General features: G+C 47.9%; 9 protein-coding genes across 9 annotated transcripts; 3 read left to right on the top strand and 6 right to left on the bottom strand.

Annotated features, from left to right (window-relative positions):
• The first annotated feature begins 56 nt into the window (after positions 1-56).
• Positions 57-2991, top strand: BU24DRAFT_425247 (exocyst complex subunit Sec15-like protein). The gene is made up of 7 exons (XM_033528696.1): positions 57-246; positions 296-1288; positions 1337-1468; positions 1517-1728; positions 1781-1916; positions 1969-2669; positions 2724-2991. Exons 1-7 carry the CDS (start codon positions 202-204, stop codon positions 2818-2820), a joined length of 2316 nt encoding a protein of 771 aa, XP_033380952.1. The 5' UTR covers positions 57-201; the 3' UTR covers positions 2821-2991.
• A 1308-nt stretch (positions 2992-4299) lies between these two features.
• BU24DRAFT_352440 (uncharacterized protein) lies at positions 4300-6521 on the bottom strand (the record flags this gene model as incomplete). The annotated part of the gene is made up of 3 exons (XM_033523730.1): positions 4300-5164; positions 5227-5991; positions 6049-6521. The coding sequence occupies 3 exons, from the start codon at positions 6519-6521 to the stop codon at positions 4300-4302; spliced, it is 2103 nt and encodes a 700-aa protein (XP_033380951.1).
• Positions 6522-7193: 672 nt separating this feature from the next.
• Positions 7194-7997, bottom strand: BU24DRAFT_494583 (Tom7-domain-containing protein). The gene is made up of 5 exons (XM_033534063.1): positions 7881-7997; positions 7780-7826; positions 7699-7727; positions 7608-7644; positions 7194-7548 (listed from the first exon to the last, which is right to left on the bottom strand). The coding sequence occupies exons 1-5, from the start codon at positions 7905-7907 to the stop codon at positions 7527-7529; spliced, it is 162 nt and encodes a 53-aa protein (XP_033380950.1). The 5' UTR covers positions 7908-7997; the 3' UTR covers positions 7194-7526.
• Positions 7998-8101: 104 nt separating this feature from the next.
• Positions 8102-9580, top strand: BU24DRAFT_425243 (RNA-binding domain-containing protein). Its single transcript, XM_033528695.1, has 3 exons — positions 8102-8177; positions 8228-8603; positions 8661-9580. The coding sequence occupies exons 1-3, from the start codon at positions 8149-8151 to the stop codon at positions 9264-9266; spliced, it is 1011 nt and encodes a 336-aa protein (XP_033380949.1). The 5' UTR covers positions 8102-8148; the 3' UTR covers positions 9267-9580.
• On the bottom strand, positions 9419-10380 carry BU24DRAFT_494581 (ribosomal protein L28e; the record flags this gene model as incomplete). Its single annotated transcript, XM_033534062.1, has 5 exons — positions 9419-9834; positions 9902-10026; positions 10108-10131; positions 10184-10278; positions 10341-10380. The coding sequence occupies 5 exons, from the start codon at positions 10378-10380 to the stop codon at positions 9678-9680; spliced, it is 441 nt and encodes a 146-aa protein (XP_033380948.1). The 3' UTR covers positions 9419-9677.
• Positions 10381-10934: 554 nt separating this feature from the next.
• On the top strand, positions 10935-11375 carry BU24DRAFT_352122 (uncharacterized protein; the record flags this gene model as incomplete). The annotated part of the gene is made up of 2 exons (XM_033523717.1): positions 10935-10986; positions 11050-11375. 2 exons carry the CDS (start codon positions 10935-10937, stop codon positions 11373-11375), a joined length of 378 nt encoding a protein of 125 aa, XP_033380947.1.
• A 2178-nt stretch (positions 11376-13553) lies between these two features.
• Positions 13554-14228, bottom strand: BU24DRAFT_464982 (uncharacterized protein; the record flags this gene model as incomplete). The annotated part of the gene is made up of 1 exon (XM_033532239.1): positions 13554-14228. One exon carries the CDS (start codon positions 14226-14228, stop codon positions 13554-13556), a length of 675 nt encoding a protein of 224 aa, XP_033380946.1.
• A 564-nt stretch (positions 14229-14792) lies between these two features.
• On the bottom strand, positions 14793-15310 carry BU24DRAFT_425241 (uncharacterized protein). The gene has a single exon (XM_033528694.1). The coding sequence runs from the start codon at positions 15130-15132 to the stop codon at positions 14893-14895; it is 240 nt and encodes a 79-aa protein (XP_033380945.1). The 5' UTR covers positions 15133-15310; the 3' UTR covers positions 14793-14892.
• BU24DRAFT_494579 (uncharacterized protein) lies at positions 15301-16326 on the bottom strand (the record flags this gene model as incomplete). Its single annotated transcript, XM_033534061.1, has 1 exon — positions 15301-16326. Exon 1 carries the CDS (start codon positions 15832-15834, stop codon positions 15301-15303), a length of 534 nt encoding a protein of 177 aa, XP_033380944.1. The 5' UTR covers positions 15835-16326.
• Positions 16327-16480: the final 154 nt, after the last annotated feature.

The raw sequence follows: 16480 nt of genomic DNA, 5'->3' as shown, positions 1-16480 counted from the left end.
TAGTTCTCGTTTTGGTTAGACCAAAAGCTTACTCTGACATCTAACATCAGAGGTGTCGCTTTCTACCTAGGGGTTGCGGTATAGGCAACAACACAATCACTTCCAAACGGAATCTTCTTTTTCAAAAGAGATAGGAGCTTGAGGCTTTGGATAGAGTGGACATCACCAAAAAGCGCCATTTAATATTATCGAACTGGCAGGATGCCATCCGCCGATCAAGATGAACTATGGCTGGCGATCAAACAGGTGACATCGCGCGAATCGGAGTTCAATCAACTGTCCTGACGGCTTCTAGATCTCCCAGTCGTCCTCTGACTCCGATTATATCGAGCATTTGGTCCCTGTCATGAAGGACCCCCGGTACTCAAATCAGCTAATGCAAGCTTTCAGCCAATTCGCCAGTGATAGAGACCGAGAAATCGAAAGAATCTGCAATGCAAACCACCAGGAATTCGTCAGCTCCGTCAATCAGCTCCTGCAGGTCCGGGAGGGCACGGTCCAAATGACTACCCAGATTCTGGAATTGAATGAGTCAATCCAGGAAAGCATCCAGAAACTAGCAGCACAGAAGAAGGCGCTTGTCGATTCCCGGAGCGTGAGGCAGAATGTGAACGAGGCGGACCAGGCCTTGAATGCTTGTCTCAACGTTTTAAGGCTTGCAAATCAAGTGGTAGATCTTCTCAAGGAGAAAAATCATTATGCAGCCTTGCGCGCGTTGGATGAATTGCAAACGATTCATCTGAAAGAGGTTAGCCGGTACAAGATCGCTGAATTGATTGAGAGATCAGTGCCGGCTACTCAGAAAATGATCGCGGAAGCGGTCATGGCCGATTTGAACACTTGGCTCTATCGCATTCGCGAAACGTCACAATTCTTAGGAGAGTTTGCTTTTTACTACACAGAGGACGTGCGCCGGACACGGAATAGAGAAAGGGGAGAGACCGATGAGCGTTTTGCCAAATTCAAGCTCAATTCTGCCATGGAGCTCGTCGCAGATGAGATGGACGAGTTCGACATCCTCAACAACGAGGAAGCGGACCTCGAAGTCGACTTCACCCCTCTATTCGAAGCAATGCACATTCATGAAACTCTCGGTAAAAGTGACTCCTTCAGAACGACGTATGCTGCTACTCGACGGACACAAAAAGATTTGCTCATTCCGCAACAACTGAACCTGCTCGACGAAGACGGCTCGGACTTAAGTAGTCTGCTGGAGAGTATTGCTGGCTTTGGGATCGTTGAGAAGGCTACTATGGCTAAGACGGACAACTTCCGGCAGTTGTCAGATGTAAGTGCTCATAATATCTAGCCTAACCCTTTTCTGACATTCGTCTAGGTTGATGAACTATGGGATTCCATGTGTCAGAGCGCAGTTGCCCTGATATCAAAAAACTTATCCTTGGTGAATAATGATGAAAGATTATTGAGAATCAAGGGGCAGATTGCATTGTTCATGCTCACCATGGAGGTAAGAGAGCTCTTATTTCCCCTAGGTTGTATGTGCTGACAGGAGAAGAAATGGGGTTATTCTGTTTCTGCAATGAACGACCTCCTCTTGACTTTGTTCGAAAAGTATTCTGAGCTACTCAAAGCGCGCTTCAGTGAAGATTTCCTAGAGATCGTCAACACAGATGACTACATGCCCATGCCCATCAATAGCATTGAAGAGTATGACAAAGTGGTCACTGTCAGCTGGTATAGCCCGGACAAAGAGCGCGATCAACTTACGTATGTTGTCATTCTCGACTAAATCCAGTCTCACAGGCTAATGATATTGCAGCTTCCCTTGCGTTCTCCCGTTCTCACAAATGTATCCACTCTGCTGCATTGATATTCGGAACTTCCTAAACCAGATATATCTGTTCTCGGATGACTATTTTCAACGCTCAACGGTCATCGATGAGACACTCCGTGAAGTGAGTATACAGATAAAGACTCCTTCGATCTGCTGTACTGACTGTTATCCAGTCACTAGATGAATTGCTGTGCGATAAAGTTTGCAAATCGCTTGTTGAGCGTTTGGCTTCGCAATACCCCGGACAGATCGTTCAGATTCTCACTAATCTGGAGCATTTTGAAACCGCCTGTACCGAGCTTCAGGACTTACTATTCCAAGCCAGATCCTCGCCTTCTGCCACCGGACCAATTATTCTTCAAGCCACCGAAGAGTTCAAGACTGCAAAGAAGACAGCCTCTGACCGCATTTTCGAGCTTGTCAACTCTAAGATTGATGATCTCATCGAAACAGCAGAATATGACTGGATGGCATCCAAGGCAAACAGCGAGCCAAGCAACTACATGCAAGAGCTCACGCGCTATCTCTCCAATATCATGAACTCCGTTCTTCTCGCTCTTCCTACCGACATCAAGGAGTTTATCTACTTCGATGCGCTTAGCCATGCATCCACCGCTATCCTAGACCTCACTCTTGATGACAGTGTGAAGCGTATCACTCCCGCCGCAGTCCAAAGTCTTGCCAAGGACACGGCCTTCCTTTCCTCTTTCGTCGAGAGCCTAAACAATCCCATTTTGATGGAGAATTTGGATGAATTGACCCAGACGATCGCGCTCATGGGTACTGAGAATTCGGACGAGTTCTTTGATGTTGCGCAAAGAAACAGGAAGTATGGAAAGGTTGATAGCATGAAGGGCGCTATCCTGATCGAAAAGTGAGTGCAATAATTTATTCCCAGTATGAAGGTAACATGCTAATTAAACCACAGAGTTTCGGAAGGTGCTGCTGTCGCTGCTCAAAGCCCAACCAAACCAAGCGCCTCCGACCGCTTCGGTACTCTTGGATCGAGATTCGGTATCCGATAAGATTTGAAGTACTTCTCTTTGTTTCCTGCGAGTTTTCTGCGAGGCTGTCTGTTAGTGTACTAATTACTGTAGCATGGCTTGCGTGGCGTTTTCAAAACTTTGTCTATAGAAGCTGTATCAAAACGGCCATGGATAACATTTATTGGTGCAATTCAGCGAATTCAATTATGCGCAAATTCTTATGATACTCCGCTGCTGCTAAGTACAAAGCCTGGTACAAAAGGCTACGTGATGTCAATGGACTGAAACCTCGCCCTTGAAGATTGTCAAACCCAAAATACACCCGTCTTCGCAACAATTTCTATGATTTCAAACCTTCGCACCGAGACATGTTTGTATGGCCCCTGCGCAATTCAAATCACGGCTTTGACCATAACAAAAATATGTGTCATTAGCACGATGTACTCATTCATGTTAGATTGCACAATGCTCCTGGTCACGTAGACAAATCTTCACAGCCAGTAACACACTCTCTTGGTGACTATAATCCTCATTGACTCCCCAAACAATCATGACTGGATATAAAAGACTCACGACTTTATCCAATCACTATAAATTCCACCTGTTTACCTCTGTTTCCTCATTAGCAATCTATCCATCTTCAATCATTACATTCTCCAATCCAGAACTCGAAATCCGGATAATCGATCAGTCGAAGAAATCATCCATCCATAACGATGTCTTCCCAATCAACGGACAACAACAAAACAACCAAAAACACGGGACTCCTGGGGCCCAATTTGTTCGCACGTCCCGACCCGGGGAAGGAGGATGAAAACTTCCGCAACTTCATGAAGCGTCGAGTTACCGCCGACATGGCCAAACAAGCCGAAGCCAATAAGACAACGCCATCAGATTCCTACATGGGAAAAGATCTCAACGAAACAGACAAGCCGTTATGGGAGAGACCAGGCCGCGAAAAGGCCGTTAGAGACCAAGAAGCCGAAGCTCAGAAGGCAACGACGTCAAACAAGGCCAACACCGCATCCAAATCCTAGTGATGGAATTTCTGAGATTGTGGGTGGTGGTACACGGTTCGGAATGACGATATCGGAGTAAAAGCCACGGATGATGTGATACGTGTGGCGGATTGGCTGGAAATTGCGTGTGGGGTGGATTTCTTTTGTACGGAGTATGGGATTTGGTGTTGAGGTTATGACTCCTAGATATATTCCTTTTTCGGCTAGGTCAGGCCAGAGGCATTGGACGGAATTGTTGGCAGTTATACAATTGGAATTCAAATTATTATCGATATCAATTTGCTGATAGATGTGAGAATTGATTAGAGAAAACTCCTGAGGAGAATATGGGTCATATTTCGTGAGGTACCGTACACCAATAAAGAACCATATGATTTGTCAGTGAACATGATAGGATACCTTCAGACGAACGCTCAACACGAACCATACAACCTTCAGCATACATTCCCATGTGCCCATTACGCCCATAACCATTTGTACGTACAAATATCCCTTCCAGTCAATTAACGCCTAAAAGATCCGGCAAGTCCCTAGGATTCTCCTGGCACTTCTTCACGAAGCCGATGAACTCCATCTTCTCCTCCTCGCTCTCAAACTCCACCTTACACCCGGTGATGAATTTCTTCTTATCGCTGACTCCATCTTTTCCACTGAAAGCGATCGCCGAGTCCTTCCTACTCTTATTCTTCCCTTCCAACGGCACCCTGAGGCCCTTTATCTTGACCTGTGTGCCGCCATCGTCTTTCACCTTAATCATGTTCTCCCTCGCATTCAGGTAGAAAGCGAGATATCCATTTCGAAAGTGCGCTGAGAAGTGTATCAGCGCAATGATCGCACGCGTCTCGTCGTCCTCCCATATCCGCAGATTCTCCATCCCGCACATCTGCTCTGCGTACGAGAAGGTACCCGAGAACCCTTCGTGGATGCGCATGGTTTTCGAGGTCGGCCAGCTGGCAAGTAGGGTGCGGCCCATAAGTTCGTTCTGGAATGACGCTGCGCCTTTTGGGTTGTCGAAGACGTAGTTGATCCAGCTGGTGGATGCGGTTCGTTGGAGGCGGTCGCCGAATTTGACGTCGTGGTATTTGAGTTCGCAGGGTACGGTGATGCTGATTTTGCCTGGGTTGAAGTAGGATGAGTAGGGGACGTAGACGTCGTCGTCTGACATGCGTAGTTGCATTCGGATCGTGTTGTCGTCGGTGAACGTCCATATCGAGGTTGTGGTTTGGACTTCTGTAGAATATGGGGAGATGGGCTCGCGTTTACGCACGACGAGAACTCGACAGGATTCTCCAACTGTTACCATTTGTACGTCTGATGGATCGTCTTGGGACAGCTGTTGTGCATATTCAACAAGGGAGCAACGACTGCGGAACGGTCAGTTCTGGCAAAGGCAAACATTGACAAAGACCTTTTACAGATCACTTACATGTCACAAAGGATCGCTGAGTTTCGAAAAGCTTCCTTCTCGAACAGGGCTTCTTGCGTTGCAGTCGTTGAACTTCGATGCCTCCCCTTGAGTTCGGATTGTGTACCATGGCTAGACACCGATGTCGCCCTCTCAATTCGGAGGTCGTCCATATCCAAAGCAGGCGGGGGAAGTGCTGATAATGTGGTTGAATCCGGCCTAGAAAGTGGTTCACCCATCTCAGGTGTCGATGGGAGCTTCGACCTCTTCTTCATAGATGCTGAACGACTAACGCGTGTGCCTTTATGCGTGCCGGTAGGGCTGGGCCAGCCAGGACTCGCCGCCCCATCTGAGGAGATGGAGCTCCCAGAATACCTCACGGTGGAACCGCTGAAACTGAAGTCTGACACTCTTTTTCGATTGGGAGACGTTGGTCTCGTGGTTGGTGTAGTGGGAGACGCATCTGTCATAGTCACTATCGGTATTTTGGGTAATGGTATAGTCGGTGGTGGTCCTCGCGGTCCTAGATCCAGATCGATGTAATCATTAATGAGAACATGCTGAGGAAACAAGTCATCCGAATTCCTATTCAGTTTGGCGAAGCTGATTGGGTCCAATTTCCTGCGATTTGGTTCTTTGCTATCAAGGTCCATTGAGCCTAGGCTATCTGATTCAGTGACAGTGAGGTGTAGGTCTTCTAGCAGTTCATTCAATGATTGTGTCGTAGAAAGGTCGCTTTGAATCTTTTCAGCCATTGGCGGGACCACTTCCTCAAGACGTGATAGACTTTTACTTTTGACGCAATGTCAGCTGCGAAGGGTAAACAAGGGCCATGATTGTTACCTCTGTATTGCTTGCCTTGTGAGCAAGACGACGCTAGCGTGGAGTTGTAACAAATGTCGAAGATCTTGAATGTCTCCACCCTCAGAGGTCCATGAAATCGACTTATACGAAGTTAATACCGTGTCCGTCCACGTCCTTTCGATAGCAAATCCGCCGTCCTTACGATTTCTTTTGGTGATCTGATAACGATCGATGAGAGTATCCAAGTCGTGCACTGTTCGATGACATGATAAGAGGATTACACTGAGCCCTTTTTGAGTCTGTGGGTTTACCCTCTTCAGTGAGGTATCTTCCGCTTCAGTGGACAGGGTTCCAGCTAGTGCCTTCAAAGCCTTCGCGAGGGTATTGACATCCGTTTCCGCCTCTAGAAATACGAGTGGTGCACCCTTGCGACCTGCTGTAAATGCTCTTCCGATTTTCCAAGCTACTTGCGATAGCATCAGGATATCCCCGACACTGGGGATATCCGTCATCTTAAATGCTGGATAACGCACATAGAAGTGGGGCTAGCAACCCGGACGGAGCTGGAAAAGCGCCTGAGGTAGAGGTTTTGTAGATGTTGGAGCAAACGGGACGGTATCATGACAAGCGACTGGCATAAGAGGCCATCAGTTCATTGAGTTACCCAGATGGAATAGTGTTCAGTTTTGTGTAGAATGACAGTATCACTAGAGTCCGGAAACGTGGGGGGTGTGGGTAAAACGTGAGCCATGGAGACATTGAGCCCAATGCCGTGGGCCCGGTTAGAGATGGAGGTTTTCCCATGACTAGGGTTTGCAGCTATTTACTGGTTGTAGAGTTGCTAGAGTATGAGAATGGATGTAATCCCGTTAGTGGGCATTGGAGGCGTTCACTTTCAAACCGTTTAGGGCGAGCCACCTGGAGGCTTCCACCAGGCACGTGGGGGAAGAGCCTCAACGCCATTGGCGCAAACCCCACCATCATCATATGAGACATACAGGCGAGGCAAGGCAAGGCGAATCGAGGGACGACTAACAGTATTGCGAATTCTGCAGCCTTCTGTAGTACAAACCAGCAAGGTCTGGGCTCAGAAGAATATATGAAATTGAGGATCGCTTATGTCAGTCGTTTGATCCTTGAGCTGGCCCGGCATCATCATTTTGACATGTGCAAAAAGAATCGGAGTGAATTGAAGCGGCAATATTGGTATTAATACCTATTTCTAGGGTATCGTTAAAGCAGGCTGCGTACGCATTGTGCTTTTGGTACTGGCTGCTATATTGTACAAGTCGTCTGTCGTTTCACCCTCGTCAAGGGAAGGCATTGTGAATGCGGAGATGCAATTCAAGCTTTTTAACCAGTAGCCATTTGGTTCATTGATCATATGTCCTTTGATTTTGCCACATCGATCCGTCCAAGTCAAGTACGCCTCGTTTTGCTATTATAATGTACAGTGGAAGATACACGCATGTCTGTCGAATGGAGGGGGGTTTTGGTTTTGTTTGGTCTCGATCCGATTATGCGAGGGGGGAGAAGAGTCTGGAAGTGGTATGAGCATTTCGAATGGTCATCATCATTGCCGTTCATTATTATCTCACCGGATGAGAGAGGGCTTGGGCTCGCTGCGGGAGTAACCTGTTACTGTAAGTACATGATCATGCTGGGTTTCTAGCGTAGTATTGAACTCACCAAGGTAGAGGATCAAAGGAAGGTATCCGCTAGACGTAATTAATATATGCTCAATTTCGACATTTCTGGACATGCTCATACTAATGGATAGCGACTCTGGAAACATCGATAATGCGAGCGATGCGCTCCTGACGTAGTGTTAGCCCAAGCAGTGAGATATCGGCGCTGAAAATCGGATTTACCTTAGACTCTTCGGACAATGAGAACATGATGTGTAAGGTCTTGACGGATGACTTGAGAACGGTACGGAAGATTCGAGATGAAGTGAACGTGGTTCAAGCAAGGTTGCGAAGATCTACAATTACTCTAAATTTCTGGATGCTGCTCGCAGCGGACGCTAGTAATGCCAAGGCCTCGGAGCATCAATTTTCCATCGTCATTCTTGAACTTCACTCGATACCTTGTCGACAGCTCCAAACGTACGGCAGATTTTCGCTCTTCTTCGATACAATGTCTGGCGCTACGGGTGCGCGTCATTGGTAAATACATGCTTCATCAATCTCCCCAGCCTACAGCTAACAAACCGTAGGGAACAGGACAAGGAAGCCACTGTTTATGTAGGCAACATCGATGAGCGCGTCACGGATCAGTTGATATGGGAGCTTATGCTCCAGGCCGGTCGCATCCAAAATGTCCATCTTCCAAAGGATCGCGTTACACAGACACATCAAGGTTACGGCTTCGTGGAGTTTATGTCTGAGGAAGATGCCGAATACGCGGCCAAAATTATGAACCAGATACGATTACACGGAAAACCGATCCGAGTCAACAAAGCCTCAGCCGACAAGCAAAAGACGATTGAGGTCGGCGCCGACCTTTTCATTGGAAATCTTGACCCGATGGTGGACGAAAGCATGCTATACAACACTTTCCGACGTTTTGGCAATCTGACCAGCGTCCCAAAGGTAGGCCCCCTCGCCATTTAATCCCCCATAAACTACAAAATAGCCTTAACTTTGTAGATCCAACGCGACGAAGCCGGACTCTCCAAGGGATTTGCCTTCATCTCATACGACGACTTCGATTCATCGGATGCTGCTAAGGAACACATGAACGAACAATACATCATGAACAAGGCTATCTCGGTAGAATATGCATTCAAAAAGGACAACAAGAACGAACGCCACGGTGACGAGGCTGAGAGACGCCTCGCGAAACAAGCAAAGGCTCGTGGTGTCATGCCCGCTGCCCAACCGCTACCAGCACAGTTGTTCCAAACGCCAGTCCACGCGCCGTCCGGTCCACAGTCGATGATGAATGGAGATGGAAGAGGAATGCCTCCAACTCCTACTGCCCCTGGATTTGGAGGGCCACCACATGCGCGCCCTCCCGTTCTGCCTCCGCCTCCATCTGGGTTGCCTGCTCGTCCTCCAAGCGGCGCACCGCCGGCAGGCTTTAATCCTTACGTCCCGCCACCGCAAGGCTTCAATGCGCCCCCTCCTGGCTTCATGCCTGGACAAGGACCTCCCGGACAAGGACCGCCTGGACAAGGACCGCCTGGATATGGTCCACCTGGCGCAGGACCCCCAGGATTCTCTCACCCACCCCCTGGCTATCCTCGCCGATGAGCCGTCTGATACCCCCAAGCTAATAAATCACGAAATGACTTGGACACAACCAAAAGCAGCACCGCGGGTCGATGGACGTTATATTAACCAACGAAGATATTCCGGCGCCCAAGTCGGCTCTTGTCAGACTCTTGTCGGAATACAGATTGAGTATGCGGTTCCAAAGTCGAACTTACAGAACGTTTGACCTGGTGGGTTAAAAGGAGCTGCTATGAGACGCCAGATGACATGGATCACTGTGCGCATAGTGGAAAGATAATGGTGGATTTGCAGAAATTTTTGGTATTTTGGCTTGAAGTCTTCATTCTATAGACCTAGCCATCGTGAATGCATCCGTCATGAAGAAATGCCTCTCACAGACCACAATGAACCCTTTATGCACTAAACACCGACCCAGTGATCATTGAACATTTATGCCTGGGCCTTGTTGCCCCTGGCCTTCTTGGGCTTGTCAGCCTTCACGGCCTTCTGGCTCTTGCGGATGGCGGAAGCGCGGGCGACGGCATCGGCACGGAGGTCGGGTCGGTAGTTGCGCTTGGTGGTGGCGTTGACAATGTTGGCGTAGGTCCTGCGATCATTAGCAAAAGTTCCCAAACCCCTCGGATCCTCGTTTGTGCGATTGTCGAGAAACGTACTTGCGGGTGGAGCGGGAAGCAGGGAAAGTGGCAGACTGAATAGCGGAGGCGGGTTGGTGAGACTTGTCAGCCTTCTTGGTGAGGAGAGTGACACCACCGTTCTCGCCGGCCTGGACACCGATGGCCTATCCATTCGTTAGTTTCGTTGTTCCTTTTTCACGATATCTCGAATTGCGTATTTCGATCGAGGTTCGGATGGTATGTACCTTGTCAGCGACGAGACCCTCGTACTGTTCACCAATTAGCAATATGTCCTTCCAAAATCCAAGTCCAAACACATACCTTGCGGCTGAACTTGCCCTTCAAGTTCAAGGGGTCGCGAGAGAAAGAAACACCGCCGGCCTGCTTCCTCTTGACGAGGAAAGCGCTGGTGGGACCTGAACATTATCCATCAGCCTCCAAATATCCTCCCAGAAGTTCGATATCGGTTCGCACTCACGGGTAACCTCCCAGATCAAGTCGGACGAGAGAGTGGCCATTTCGACGGTATGATTCGATGTGGTTTAAGTGAAGACTTTCTCGAAGCTTGGAATTGACAACAACTAACAATAGTGATCGAAATCGACGTTGTGTGCGTTGCCGGATTCCGTCTAGCGCGCCTCGCCATGGATAAAAGATGATCCCGAGCCCGAGATGTGAGCACGGGCCATGCGGTGACGACTTCCGCATCCGAGCGCGCGGAGTGAATTGGGGGGCGCAGGGTTGCCGAGCCTTATGAGATAGGCTGGCCTGACTGAACCTCAAACGCGATTAAAGCGTCGCCTCCTCCAACACCATCCTTTCTCCCTACCCCAAAGGCATGCGCCTGCTGCCTAAACGTTGCTCTCTGTTTCCTTGCGTACTTCAACATCACCAATATCAACTTTAATTACTCGTACCTTTCGCTTGCGCCCGCGTCTTCAATCACTTGCAGGGAGCTTGCATCCATCCGGACTTCCGATACACCACGCTGGCGAACTGAGCATCTTGAGACCGACTCTACTATACCACATCATACTACCAAAGAGCCTTCCTATTACACACAGTCTTCATCATGGGCTACGTACTCTATTCCTCGATTCTCTTCTCCTGCGTTCTTGCGACTGGTATGTATGCCGTAGTTCTTTGTCCGGGTTTTATAGTGAGACCTATACTAACACCTAATCCAGCTCTTTACCTCACTCGACACCTCTGGCTTCATCGCGTTCCAACATACATCCCAGGCCCCTTGTACACTCGCCTTCCCACCTCATTCCGCGATGACATAGAAGCCGGGCTAACTTCCTCGGCATTCGATCTTACTGGAAACGTCGAATCCGGCGATTCTCGACAAGGATTGGACGGGGCGGCGAAGAAGGAGGTGCAGAGGATCATGAAGAGGAGGGGTGTCAACTTCGACGAGGCCAGGAGGCTGTATATGCAGGATCGGTTCAAGAGGGAGGGTATCGGCGCCGATGGTATCCCAAGGGACCCCAAGTTCGTGTCGTTCTCTTGAATAGGAGGCTTGGAAGCTTGGCGGGAGCTATAGTGGAAGCGATCGATGATTTTCAACTGGACAGTTTCTTTTGTGAGGTACCGGGGGAAGGCATTTGCGGCATTTACTTGTTGAGATATCAAGAGCGGGCGTTCTATTGGGACTTTTTTTTCCTATGTCCTTTTTTTTGTGAGTCTCGGGGCCAGGCTGATGGAAAGCCCAGATGGCGACATGTGGTTCTTGGTTGCATTCGAGCGCGTTTCTATCGGATTTCCTTTGTCATTCTCATTTCCTCTCGACTCCAAAGTTTATGCAATCCTTACTATTTCCCATGTCATTACATAATCTTACCATTCATCTGCTTTCAACTTATGACCCTGAGGTCACCCGGAAATACTGCTCTCCACGACACGCACACTTGGACGCTTCTGTGGTATTCCATAATCCCGCTGTGATATTTCAAGAAGACACTCTAGTGCTCTTGGAGACGACGCATCTGAACGGCCTCTTACCGGCCCTGTTCTCCTGATTAAATCGGTTGCCTGACTTTGGCGAAAACCCGATACAACTCCATCACAAGAATACCATCGTCTTTGTCTAATAAGCATTTGTTGGTGCCTCTCTCATCACTGAGACTGGTATGCGGGCTTGCATTACTCAAATAAATCACTGTCCTATGTATTTTAGTCGTTCAGTTTACAAATTCACTGACGTGTTTTGGGGAAAGGGGTGAGAAATGAGTGAGGTCTCTTTATTATTGGAAGAGAGAAAGAAGGAAGAGAGGGGAATATAACAATACAGAAGCCAGTAGAGAAGAGACAGTAAGAGAAAACAGATAGAAAAGAAAACAAATAGAGATGATAAGAGAGAAACGAACATAGACGACAACATGAAAAAGAAAGAGGGAAAACAACAATAGATGAAATAACAGAGACAACAATAGAGGGAATAAAAGAGAAAGCCCAATCTTGTCCAACCATTATGACCGTCGACTCACCGGCCGCATCACTCAATCGACTACAACAGTCCAAGACTGACACAGTAGCCGGAATTGCTCATGGTTTGTTAATTCGAGTATGTGAGGAGGTGGGGGCGTTGGCTGAAGAACTCAAGTCTCTCATCAAGCTCTCTGAGAAGATGACATGGTGTTGAGGTTGGATTGGTGTTGCTGGATGTGTTTGGACTTTCTATGTTCTTTGCTGAAGAGTGTAAAAGTGCGTGGTAGTGAACTGGAAGGTGAGGATGTTTTGGTGATGGTGATTGAACAGCGAGAGAAATGCTGCTTTTGGGGCAGTATTACTTTCATGGCTTTTGAAGATGACTTTCAGATGAACTTTCGATATGACTTTTCTTATGGGCTCGCAACGACTTCAAAATATGGCTTTGAAATAGGACTTAAAATAGGACTAATTTAACGTTGAAATTTGACCTCGAAATATGACATTGCGATCGGTCTCGCGACAGATGGCTTTTCTCAAACGATGCCAGTGATTTGTGGCTAACCCAACAATGTTCTCATCTTGCATAATCGAAAAGAATTATGCAGCGTAGTTACTCTGATGGAAGTAATTAAGCAGCTTTGGATCAAACAGAACTACGATAGGTTAAAAAAATCTTCCTCCACGTCAACTAGCTGTGTTTGCTAATTACACTTAAACTACACTGACGGTCATTTTACAGCTCCATAATTGACAAGTGGATGACACGATCCGTACAATAACGGTAAAAATGGTAAAGGGAGTAAGAAAATGTCTGTTTGAGATTATGCCAGAATTCTATTGACTTTATAGTTTCTTTTACTATATATGCATGATAAGCTTCAGACGAAAATCTGCCATGGTAACACATCGAGTTCAACGCACGCTATGTTACTGTATCTGGAATAAAAACCTATATATCAGAACATTAGACATCATGCTAGAACAGACTTTAGGGTATATTTTATTCTATCGCGCCGTTTCCATTACACAACGTTTTTCAGATTCATCACCCAATATTCTCACAGGACCAATTGATAAATCTGTTATAGAGACTTTCTAATCCTTTATTGAATAGTGTAATTAATAATAATAAACCCAACAACATATTCCACCACCAACAATATACACTCTAATCCCACAACCATCAACCTGACTTCAACACCCAGCCCCTTACCTCTCTCTCACAAACCCAACCTCCCTACATCCTCGCTCACAGCCCTTAAAACTGCCTCCCCTTCCTCTTCTCACTCTCCTCCTCACACACCTCCTCAGCCCTGAACTTCTTATCCAACTGCTCCGTCCTCTCCCTATCCTCCCTCACCTTGACCTCATACTCCCTCTTCACCTGCCTCTCCTCATTCCTCACCGGGTCCAGATTCTTCACAGCCTCGACCCCCGCCCGCTGTTCTTTACCGACAATACTCCTCACCGGGTCCAGATTCTTCAACGCCTCGACCTCCGCCCTCTCTTCTCTGGCGACCATTCCACCAACGAAGTTCGCCGTGGCGTACTCAGGGTTATCTTCGAGGACGTTCGTCGACGATGAAGATGCCATTGCTGTGGAGGCGGGGCGCTTTTTGGTGAGCTTCCTAGAGCTGGCCTTGGAGCTGGTGTTGGAGCTGATGCTGTCGACGAATGAAACGAATGAGTTACGCTTTGGTTCCTTTGGTGGTTCGGGGGGTGTGGAGGGGTCTTCTTTGAGATTTGGGCGGAGCAGGGGGGGTGTGGTTTGGTTTGATACTGTTATGGTGGGTGGTGGGTTGGGGGGGTGTTTTGGGGGGGTGGAATGGCGGTTTGATAGGGATAGTTTTGATGAGAGGTATTCTCGATTGAGGAAGTTGAGAGATCGGGAGGGTTTGAGGGACTTGATGGTGAGTCTTTTATGGTCCTCCATTTTGAGTGAGTCGGTTTTTCTTAAGAGTCGTAGGGTGTTGGGTTGCGGGTGAATGAGTGTGTTGAGTCGACAGATGTGAGTGTACCTCTAGTCGATAGGTATGAGTGTAGCTCCAGTCGACTATGAGTGTACCTCCAGTCAACAGATATGAGTGAACCTCTAATTCAAAACCGTCAGTAGTTGTCTTCCAAGATGACAGTCATATAGCACCAGGACTTGCGATATACTGACTCAACAAAGACAATGTCAACACATGCGTTGTTAACCAACGTGTACAGTGTCATAGCTTGTGTACTACATCCCAAAAACTTCACAGCTCTTGAGAGGTGCAATAAACCAGCAAGTCAGAAAGTCCAATAATAAAGAGAGTGAACGTTGTGTCCAGAAAAGGGCCAAGGGCTCTTCTACGCTACGGAAACATCAGATAGGGATTCTACATGTTGAGGGCACAGAAGTGACAGGTTGGATGGTTGGAGGTGTAACATCACACAGTCTGTTCAGCTATCACGTGTTTTCACAAGTGAGGATCTATTGGTAGATGTATGCATATCTATAATTCTACGATTGTTTACTGAGTCGAAGCGATTCTTGGAAGTGGGAAGATATGTTTTTGGTAAGACTGCAGTCTGTATAAGATTGCCAAGTATGTCTCACCAGAGACGTCTCACACATTGTTTTTTCCATAGTCATCTCCATTAACGGTATAACGGCAACCTGTCTCACGTTTCTTCTTTCGTTCTATGTGAATAATCCATTCAAAGTTGGTCCAAAGGAAAGATCCAGTCACTGCTGACTGTATTGTCTTCAAATCATCCATCAAATTGGATCCTGCAATCATAAAACCACTTAGAATCGTCAGGTTATCATCATTTCGTTCCAGTACAATGAAAATCATAACAGACATAAAAGTCCCAAAAATGGCTAAGAAATCCACCACTGATATAAAAAGAAAAATCCTACAATCCTACAAAACAACAGCATCACTCTTCCAAGCCCCATATTCCAGAGCTATCCACCCCAACAATCCACTTCCAAAGAGCCTACCCCCTCCCCACAACAAAACCAACTCAACTCAATCCCAGCACCCCCCAACCCACCTCAACGCCACCCCCCTCGCCTCATCCCCCTCCCTCCAAACCCTCGACAACCCCTCATCCGTCCTAAACCCATCCCTGCCCCTCACCTTGACCGTGATCCCGCCCTTCCCGTCAGGCGTCCACGCTTCGATATCCGCGTGCGTCTCGAGGTACGACCGTACGGCCTGGAGTCTCGGGTCCTCTGCCTTCGACGGAGACGTGTGGGCGGGGATGGGAGAGGAGGATGAGGGGGGAAAGGAGATGGGGCTGCTGCGCGAGGCGGTTGCGGAGGGGGGTCGCGTGGGGTATTTGAAGCCTTGGGGGGGTGTGAGGGTTGATGATTTGGTGGTTGAGGTGGTGGTGTTGAGTTTGAGGGAGGGTGGCGGGGGTTTTCCCGGGGACGAGGGGGTTATGGTGGTTGTTGGTATTGAAGGTGTGTTGTGTGCGACCGCGGTGCGGAATTGTTGGAGGAGGTGCTGTGAGTTGCTGAAGCCGAGGTTTGGTGGTGTGGTGGTGTTTTGGTTTGTCATTTTAGATTTGAGGTCGTGTTTTCGAGAGAATGGAAGATGAGGACACTGTCCAGAGTGTGGATTTAGAGGTATATGGTTTTGAGTGGTAGATGTGGATTGTGGTGGAGGGACATGGGAACTTAATTAGAGAGGCTGGTTCGTTATCTTGTCAGACCACGGGTATGACTGGTGCACAAGTGACAAAGAAGTGCAGACTAAGCCTCGACGACAAACAAAAGAGAATCGTCAGTTGTAAGAGTAATTGTTGTTATGATAGGTTTCATTCAGTGACGTGTTTACAATGTGCGTTGTGAGGATTCACATCATCCTTCATCGTTCGACGTCTCCCTTCGCAGTGCAGTCGTCTGCCAACGGAAATCCTTACGTCACTCGGACTTTGGAATTCGATCCTGTGTGGAAGCTCTAGGGAATTCGAAAGTTGGTTTTGCGAAAAGGATGTATCGCGAAGACAAGCTATAGTAGTATACATTATTGCGACATTGTTGAAAGGAGTGAGGTTGGTTTAGTATTAGTATGTTCGCAGATCACACGTGATCAAATGTGAATGCTTCCTAACGGTCAGCCCTATGCAGTGGACGGCAGCCTAGGCTAGCCCGTTGCACAAACCTAAATAAGAGGGGCATTGCAACCTCGAGCAACGTCATAC

Source organism: Aaosphaeria arxii (assembly GCF_010015735.1).
Source record: "Aaosphaeria arxii CBS 175.79 unplaced genomic scaffold BU24scaffold_7, whole genome shotgun sequence".
NCBI lineage: Eukaryota > Fungi > Ascomycota > Dothideomycetes > Pleosporales > Aaosphaeria > Aaosphaeria arxii.
The sequence above is the reverse complement of the archived record's forward strand: the minus strand, read 5'-3'. Positions and strand labels throughout refer to the sequence as shown.